The sequence below is a fragment of the Podarcis tiliguerta genome, assembly GCF_965153285.1.
Source record: "Podarcis tiliguerta genome assembly, chromosome: 16".
Classification (NCBI taxonomy): Eukaryota; Metazoa; Chordata; class Lepidosauria; order Squamata; family Lacertidae; genus Podarcis; species Podarcis tiliguerta.
In genome coordinates this window covers 9,013,226-9,022,517 of record NC_139549.1, presented here as the reverse complement: position 1 = coordinate 9,022,517, position 9,292 = coordinate 9,013,226, and the positions used below count along the sequence as shown (strand labels likewise).

General features: G+C 50.0%; 1 protein-coding gene across 2 annotated transcripts in view; it reads right to left on the bottom strand.

Annotated features, from left to right (window-relative positions):
- Nucleotides 1-1,783: 1,783 nt before the first annotated feature.
- ATP8B2 (ATPase phospholipid transporting 8B2) overlaps nucleotides 1,784-9,292 on the bottom strand; it is a 55,767-nt gene continuing 48,258 nt past the window's right edge. For both annotated transcript variants that reach the window (XM_083416459.1, XM_083416458.1), the window contains 4 exons: nucleotides 7,872-8,102; nucleotides 6,711-6,849; nucleotides 5,428-5,558; nucleotides 1,784-3,453 (listed from right to left, as the gene is read on the bottom strand). In XM_083416459.1, the coding sequence (XP_083272585.1) occupies nucleotides 3,151-3,453; nucleotides 5,428-5,558; nucleotides 6,711-6,849; nucleotides 7,872-8,102 (804 nt within the window). In that variant the 3' untranslated portion in view covers nucleotides 1,784-3,150. The remainder of the gene's footprint in view (nucleotides 3,454-5,427; nucleotides 5,559-6,710; nucleotides 6,850-7,871; nucleotides 8,103-9,292) is intronic.

Sequence of the window (9,292 nt, the reverse complement as noted above, 5' to 3'; positions counted from 1 at the left end):
GGGAGGGAGAACTAAGAACACTCTGCTAATCCAGAAATAGTGCTTCAGGTTAAGAACTTTGCTTCAGGATTAGAACAGAAATTCGGCTCCGGCGGTGCAGTGGCAGCAGGAGGCTCCATTAGCTAAAGTGGTGCTTCAGGTTAAGAATAGTTTCAGGTTAAGTACGGACCTCCAGAACGAATTAAGTACTTAACCTGAGATACCACTGTATAAACTTGGCCTGATCCTGGCGGGGGTTTCCCTTGCGCTTCTCCCTCCTCCTCTCGAGTAGCCCAACATGCAGGAACAGTGCGGTAATAAATCTCCAACCTACTTTGCTACGAGATGGGAGGGTGGGTGGGAGAGCTGGCAAAGTAGCCTACCCACAGTTGAAATCTTGAAATCCACAGTTGAAATCGTGAATGTCCAGATTCAATAGTTCTTCAGGGTTTCCGTATGTGTGTGGGTCTACTTGGGACATAGGTGCCAGCTCCCTGGGTGCCCCAAGCACCCACAAAATTCCTCACGAAGGTGCCTGGCACCCACAAAATTTGGTGCCAGGGCCACGCACATTGGATTGCACCCAGAGCAGGCCTGGAGAACCTCCGGCCCCCCCAAGGCCCCCACCCGGCCCTCAGGACTCTCCTGAGGCCTCCACCACACAGTATCTCACTCTCCTTCTGGGTTTCTGACTGAAATGTGCCCTTGACAGCATTTAGCACAAACCATTGACTGCCAAATGACCCCCCCACCAGTTTATGCCAACAGCCAGTCGAAACAGTGACCGCCTGGGATTTTGGGCAGATGTGCCTTTTCTGGACTTCCTGTCATTTAAGCAACAAACACAAAAAGACATGACGATAGCTTTTTTTGGTCTTTTTTAAGAAAATGCAATTTCTCTTTATACCCATAAAATGATACAATTCTGCCAAGTATAGAAATATGTAATAAATTATATGGAATGTCCCTCGGTCCTTGCACGGCACGGCTGCCCTGCTTATAAAGCCCCTCTCACCCTGCACCCCCCCCCAAAGAAAACACACAATAAAAATAAGGTAGTCCATGGCAATCCGCAACACCCCCCCCCCCCCCCCGGTTCCCAATGAACTTTTCTCTTTGGTATCGAAGTCGGGTTTTAGGCAAGAAGGGGGACGGGTGAGAGGCAGACCTAAAATGTTGCCACTGCAAAAAATAGCCCCCTTCCTGTGCCTCTGAGATGGGGGGGAGAAAGAAAATTTGGGGGATATGCCAGGAAACTTCAAAAACTGGGTAGGGGGCGGCCCAAAGTCACACAGCAGAGTAATGGAGGAACCCACCCACAGAGAAATCTTAAATTTACTGGCTTTTCCTTATCCTGACAGTGGCAAGGAACCTTGAGGCCTCGTTGGCCCCAACATTTTGGCCTGCGAGGCTGTTGGGACTGTTGTTTGGGTCAAACTCAAGACTGTGTGTGTCTATATAGACAAGATAGAGGTGTTTGTATTTTAAAATTTGCCATTTAGGACTGAAGTGCAAGCCAGTGAGAGAATTACATGCTCGAAGCAGAATTTGAGGCTATCAGATCCTGACTTTCAGGCCCTGCTCATGTGCGTACGAGGCTGGCGATTCTCTTTGTATCCACTCCCAGAGTCAGACCGACTGAAATGTGCCCAAGCTGGTCAGAAACATTCGCTTCAGTAGGTCTACTCCGAGTAGGGCTATCCTTGCATACAACTCCCCAGTTCCTAGCACATCTCTGGAACAGTTCCACGAGGGGCGTCCTCACACAGCAGCGACTTGCCGCAGGTGCCTGGTTTTTTTAAAAAATGAACTTTTGCAGGACAAGTGAGCCATCGGGACGTTTGCCAGAATAGATGTTGCTTTGTGGGAGGGTGGTGAGGAAACTGGGTGCCAAGGGCTTGACGCCCTCTCACATCCTCCGCGGGCTGCAGTAGCAAAGCCCCTTGGCCAGGACCACAACAGGCGAAGTCCCTTGCCGTCCCATTCTCAGCTCAACATTTGCCCAGTCCAGTTAGCTCTGCTGTGACGGGTGGGCTTCTGCTGGTGGAAACCAGAGAATCGGCAAAGGTGGTTGGTTGGGTGGGTGTTTAAGAGGAGGGAGCTGCTTGCAAGCCGAGGTCCTACGTTATATAAAAATATTCTTTTTCTTTTTCTTAAACTATTTCCTGCCTTGGGGATAGCAGACCCAAGGGTGTAGACTCTCTGGGGTGCAGACAAGAGGGCAAAACAGAGCAAACCAAGCGGGTTCTTCGGGGGGGGGGGGGGCGAGAGAAAATAGCCGATGTGTTTCAAAGCTTTCCCCTCCCCCCGCAATCTCTTTCCCCCGAAAGAAAAAAAAAAGGCAATCCATGCTCCAGGCATCTTGCTGGAGGCTAGCAACCTCTTGTGCCCGAATTCTTCTCCCTCGCACTTTGGGTGTCACAGCTCCAAGCCGTGCCAGTCCAACCTTGTCCTTTAAGCACCGCTGCCCAGTGCCTGAGGGAGGCACCCCTAGAGAACTTCCAATGCCAATGTGGAATAGAAAAAAATAATAATCTTTTTTTTCTCCTTTTTTTTTTTTTTTGTAAACATGGATCGTTTTCTTTCATATAGATCTGTATATATATATATATATATTAAAAAGACACGATTAGATGATAGGAGGACAAGGCATGGAGAGCGGGTCGAAAGCGGGGTGCACGGCCCCCCCAATCTTTCGCCCGCCGCCTCTTGACACGAGGCTCCAGCCTCCGACGCACCTTTAAGCGCCCCCAACCTTCTTGCGCCTCCAAGCCAGATACATTCATGTGCGGTTCAGGGAGATGTCACTGGGTTTTTCATTCTTGGAAGAAGAAAAAAAGACTCCCTTTTGCACAACAGTTCAGGGTAACATCAGTCTGAGGGGTGTGTGTGTGTGTTTGGGGGTTACACCTGTGCACCCCCTACGCCAGCCAGTGACCTGTTTGCCACTGTAAGCCAAGCAGTCAGTTCTTCTTATGATTATTATTATCATCATCTTTTTGGTTATACGGCCGCAAGCCTCCTAGGCCTCCTCGATCCATCCGGTAAGATCCGCATCTCTGCGGCTACTGGGGGGGCCCATTTCTGGCCTGTGGGGCAGCCCTCCCAGCCCCTCCTGAGGCAGGGAGTTCCGTCCGTTGCGTGTGTCTGTCTGTCCCGGGACCTTCCTCCTCACACCTTCAGCGTCTTGTCAGGCCCACCCCCACTAGGGCTGCTGGCCACGCTGCTGTCGCCGCCGCCACCGCTGCCCTTCTTCTTGCGCAAGGTCTCGATCCAACTAGCGCTGGGGCGGCCGCTGAAGCTGGAGAGGGCGAGGGAACTGAGGCGCATGTTCTTGCCGGACATGATGAGCTCTCCGAAGCCCTCCTGGTGGGAGAAGGCATAGCCGGAGCGGCGAGAGCCCGCCCGGCCCACCCTCCCCATGCAGCGGTGCTGGGCTTTCTGCTTCTTCCTCACCAGCTGGGTGTAGCGCACCTGAGGGGGGGGGGGGGAATGAGAAAGCAGGGAGGAGGGGAGAGTCATCAGAGGCAGCAAGGAAATCTGTTTCCCCTCCCCCCTCCTTCGTGGGGGCACCCATCAGTCTCCCCGTCCCCATATTCCTCACGACAACCCTGCGAGGCATGTCAGGTTGAGAGAAAGTGACTGGCCCCAAGATCACACCTGGGGATGAGTGGGGATTCGAACCCAGATCTCCCAGGTTCTAGTCTGAGACTTTTAAATAAGAAGAAGAAGAGTTTGGATTTGATATCCCGCTTTATCACTACTCTAAGGAGTCTCAAAGCGGCTAACATTCTCCTTTCCCTTCCTCCCCCACAACAAACAATCTGTGAGGAGAGTGGGGCTGAGAGACTTCACAGAAGTGTGACTAGCCCAAGGTCACCCAGCAGCTGCATGTGGAGGAGCGGAGACTCGAACCCGGTTCCCCAGATTACAAGACTACCGCTCTTAACCACTACACCACACTGGCTCTCACCAGTGGCTCTCACCACTATGCCAGGTTAAAGGCCTAGGCTGGGACGGTCTGTACTCTTTTAAGAAGCAGGAGGCAACTGCCCAGGGGTTATGAGTTTGAACCCCAAAAAGATTGGGCAAAAAGATTCTTGCATTGCAGGGGTTGGACTGGATGACCCCTGTGGTCCCTTCCAAATGTGCAGTTCAAGCTGAAGAGCGCCGGGATGATTGAGATTCAGAGTCTCCTACTCCATCGACTGAGCTATCCCACTTACTGTTTCAGACTACATCTCCCATCAGCCCCAGGCCATTGTGTCTGTAACTCTATGGGCGTGCCGGCTAGAAACTCATGGGAGTTGTAGTCCAGAAATGATCGTGCCGGCTGGGGCTGATGGGAGTTGTAGTCCAAAATAGCCACGCCGATCAGGGAGGGTGATGGGAAATGTAGTCCAAAACTTATGGTTGGCCGAGGCTGGCCTTGCCCAATATGGCTGCCAGCAATATCCCAAGGATTTGGGCTGCGGACTTAAGTGAACTGGCACCTCAAAGGGCAGACAGATGAGACCTGCTAGAAGCAGAAGCTTTAATGTGGGATTATAGAATGCTTTATGCTCTGGTTGGAAGAGCCTTTGGGCATTTTCTGCATGTAGCTACCTGGGCAAGAGTGTCGTCAGAACCCTTGATGTGCCACGATGGATTGGCAAGGGCGGGTCACAAAAATAGTTGGATCCAAAACCTTACAGATGCCCTGCTTTACGTCAGTGTCCCGTGTTAAATCGCAGAGAGATGCTGTACGAAACAAACCCTGAATAGCCACTGTCGACATAATAGATAACAACCGAACGCAAGAAGGGCACTTCTTGTTTTATTCCAACCTCTCTGCGCTCTGGTTATGCTCGACAGGTGTTGAGAATCATATCGAGTTGGAAGGGACCACGAGGGTCATCCAGGGAACCCCACCCTGCAACGCAGGATATTTTGCCCAATGTGGGATTCGAACCCACAACCCTGAGAGTCTCATGCTCTACCTGCTGAACTATCTCATTCTTTTTTTTGCTTGCATCAAAACATATTCATTTTTTAAAAAACAATACCGTATTTTTCGCTCTATAAAACACACTTTTTCCCTCCTAAAAAGTAGGGGGAAATGTTGTGTGCGTCTTATGGAGCGAATGCAGGCTGCGCAGCTATCCCAGAAGCCAGAACAGTGAGATGGATCGCTCTGCAGCGATCCCTCTCGCTGTTCTGGCTTCTGGGATTCAGAATATTTTTTCCCCTGTTTTCCTCCTCCAAAAACTAGGTCTGGTGGTCTGGTGCGTCTTATAGAATGAAAGAGACAGTAATTAAAAAGAGAAGGAAATTTAGAACCTGAGTTTGCCAGGGAGAGTGGGGACTGGCAGACAGACAAGGTGTCTACCTTGGGGGGGGGGGGAGGAAGGAAGGAGGAGCCTCCCCCCCCCCATCTTTCATTTGGGATCCCTCTGCCCCCAAACTCACCGTATCCGAGAGCTCAGGCTTCAGGTCCAGCTTGAGGAACCGGAAGGCGACCACTGGCATGATGCAGACGACGGTGGTGAGGGCAATGGTCAGCCACACGGCAGGTTGAGCTAGTGTGTTCTGGGCATTGCCTGGGCAGAGGAAGGAAAGCAAGAGGTCAGGGAGAGAGGGAGAGATTCAGAGGCACCTCTGATCTGGGAAACAGGGGAGCTTACGACAGCCTGGACACCAGGTCCCTCTGCCATCCCCTCCCCTGTACAAAAGTGTAAAGGAACTTTCCCATAATGCACCTTGGCCACCTCGCAGAAATGTCCCCTTTGTGGCTTAGGGCCCTCGTATTTACGGGACCGCCTCTCCTGGTATGCCCCGCAGAGGACCTTAAGGTCCATGAACAATCATAGTTTAGAGGTCCCGGGCCCTAAGGAAGTTCGATTATCCTCCACCAGGGCCAGGGCCTTCTCAGTGATGGCTCCGACCTGGTGGAATGCTCTGTCCCATGAGATCAGGGCCCTGCAAGATTTAACTTCCTTCGGCAGGGCCTGAGCTATTCTGCCTGGCTTTCAACTGGAACTTAGCCTGATTTTTTATTCCCCTTCCTTCCCTGTCCCCCTCCCAATTTTTTGAAGATTACCCGCTTTGGGATCCCACAGCTAATTCTCCCCTGGTCTCCATGCTGGCCCAAATAGGACTAATTTAGCCAGCTAGCCCTGGTGATCACCTGATGTTTACTGGATGGATTTCCCCCCTAAATTGATTTTTGAATTCTGAATTTATCGTTATTCGTGTTTTATACTGTATCTTATGCTGTTTTTTGTTGCATCAAGTGTTTTAAATTTGTTGTTAGCTGCCCTGAGCCCGGTTTTTGAACCCGGGAAGGGCAGGGTATAAATAAAAATTAATTCTTCTTATTATTAATGTACGGCTGCTGGCCATGCAGCAGAAATCTCCCAGAATGCACAGCCCTTTGGCCCCAGCAGAAATCTCCCAGAATGCACAGCTCTTCGGCCCCAGCAGAAATCTCCCAGAATGCACAGCCCTTCGGCCCCAGCAGAAATCTCCCAGAATGCACAGCCCTTCGGCCCCAGCAGAAATCTCCCAGAATGCACAGCCCTTCGGCCCCAGTAGAAATCTCCCAGAATGCACAGCCCTTCGGCCCCAGTAGAAATCTCCCAGAATGCACCACCTTTGTCAATAATAGTTCTGCAACGAGGCAAAAAAATGAGGCAGGGCAGAGAGAGAGAGGAAGTTGTAGACCCAAACAGAGAAGCAGTCTCCAGACTCACCCACAAAACGGAACTGGTTGGGGAAGAGCTGGAAGAGGCCGTCGCTGTGCATGGCGAAGAGGATGGCGAAGTAAACAGCCAGGCTGCCCCAGATGAAGAAATGGTTGATAGCCGTCCAGAATCCTGTATCCAGGCCAATCTGTTGAGAGGGGGGGAGAGAAGGTCGGCACAGGCGCTTCCTGTGGGGCGAGGGACGGCACAGGCGCTTCCTGCCACCCCACAGCGGAGAAAGGTTCCACTGAGCATATGTGGAGTGCTTTCCCCTCACCACCAGCGGGGCAGCAGCAAATTCAGAAGCGCAGGGTCCCTTCCTGATTTTCACAGTGACACGCCCTCGCAGCCATGCCTCCTTGCCAGATTATACAGTAAACTCATAATAACGCAATAATTATAATTGGGGATGCGTTGCAATGATCCCCTTTCACCAATGCCAAGGGCTAGTAGAAATCTCCCAGAATGCACTGCCCTTGCGGAATGGACAAAATTCAAAGACTATTTAGTTAAATATGCTAAGATAATTTAAATAGAAATACTTGCAAATAACAGATAGACTTAGGATTTAAATATGTGAAGTTATAGAATAATATGCTTGAAGTAAAGATGAAAAGAAAGAAAGATGGTGATTAAGTAAATTTTATGAGAAATTTGTTTTGGAAAACTGTTACAATGAGATATATATATATATATATATATATATATATATATATATACACACACACATATATACATACATACATGTATAGATATATATATATTCAGCCAGGGGGATTTGAGGAAGTCACTTAACAATGTTACTAAGAGTGGATTAAATACAGCTAGGATTTATGTTTGTTTGTTTGTTTACAAATTTTGGAAAATTAATAAAAACAATTGAAGGGAAAAAAAAAGAATGCACTGCCCTTGGCCACCGAGCAAAAATCTCCCAGAATGCACTGCCTTTAGCCCCCTAGCAAAAATATCCCAGAATGCACCACCCTTAGCCCCCTGGGCTCATGCAGATGCAAATACACCTTGGGTAGAACAGCTGTTTTATTTGCAGCAGATAAGGACTAGAAAGCCAGGACTTGTGGGAGATATATATATAAAAATATCTATATATATAGATATCTAGATATATAGATATACATGTTGTTGTTGGGGTGGGTGGGTTTGTTGTCCTACCTGCACGCTGACGACGATGACGAGGGAGGTCGCCACGGTGACGGCAAAGGACTGGTAGTCAGCCAGGTGGGAGTTGTCGCTGAAGACCCCGTAGGGGATGAAGAACATGAAGACGGAGGTGTAGATCCCTTGAGCGATGCAGATGAAAAACTCCCGCTTGTTGAAGAGCAGGTTGAGCTGCCCCGGTTCGTACAGCTTGGGGTACTCCAAACTGCGATGCTCAGGCACATCCTAGGAAAAGGGAGTGGGACAGGGCTAAGCCGTTAGGCCTGAGGACAGGACCACACCAAGTGGGGGACGCAGGCCAGGGACAGACAGGGACAAAAATTGGGTGCCGCACACTCAAAGCAGACTCGCCAGAGGGGATAGACACACACGCACAGAGAGACACAAAGAAGAATAAGTTGGCCATTCAGTCAAAGGGGGCACTGCTCCGTCAATATCTAACCCAGGGGTTCCGAAAGAAGAAGAAGAGTTTGGATTTGATATCCCACTTTATCACTACCCAAAGGAGTCTCAAAGCGGCTAACATTCTCCTTTCCCTTCCTCCCCCACAACAAACACTCTGTACGGTGAGTGGGGCTGAGAGACATCAGAGAAGTGTGACTGGCCCAAGGTCACCCAGCAGCTGCATGTGGAGGAGCGGGGAATCGAACCCGGTTCCCCAGATTACGAGTCCACTGCTCTTAACCACTACACCACACTGCCCCCCCTGGGGGGATAGTGGGATTACCTGGGGAAGGGTGTTAGGAGGCATGGGGACGTTGGAGGTGTAAAGGACTTTGAAAAGCTGGATCAAGCCCATTCATTGTGCTGAATTAAATGAAATACTTCTAACTGGATTTTTAATAAAAGTGCCATCATGCAACTTTTATCTTCCCTGGTAGGTCATGAAAACTGCCGTTCTCAGTACAGTGGTACCTCGGGTTAAGAACTTAATTCATTCCGGAGGTCCGTTCTTAACCTGAAACTCTTCTTAACCTGAAGCACCACTTTAGCTAATGGGGACTCTTGCTGCTGCCGCTGCACGATTTCTGTTCTCATCCTGAAGCAAAGTTCTTAACCCGAGGTATTATTTTTGGGTTAGCGGAGTCTGTAACCTGAAGCGTCTGTAACCCGAGGTGCCACTGTAATGCTTTTTATAGGGTAGGGAGCACTGGGGGATTGGTCTATATAGAACCAGGGGGCAGTCGCTTGAACAGTTTGGGAACCACTGACCCAAGCTAAGGATCTAACCCACCGATCTAACCCTGTGGCCCTTGCTGGACTTGCAGCGTCCCTGACCATTGGGGCCGGCGGGAGTTGGGAGTCCGGCAACATCTAAATGCCCACCACCACCTTACCCCCCTGTAATTACATTTGAATTTGATAGTTCAGTAGGAAGAGCATGAAATTTTTAATGTCATGGTTGTGGGTTTGAG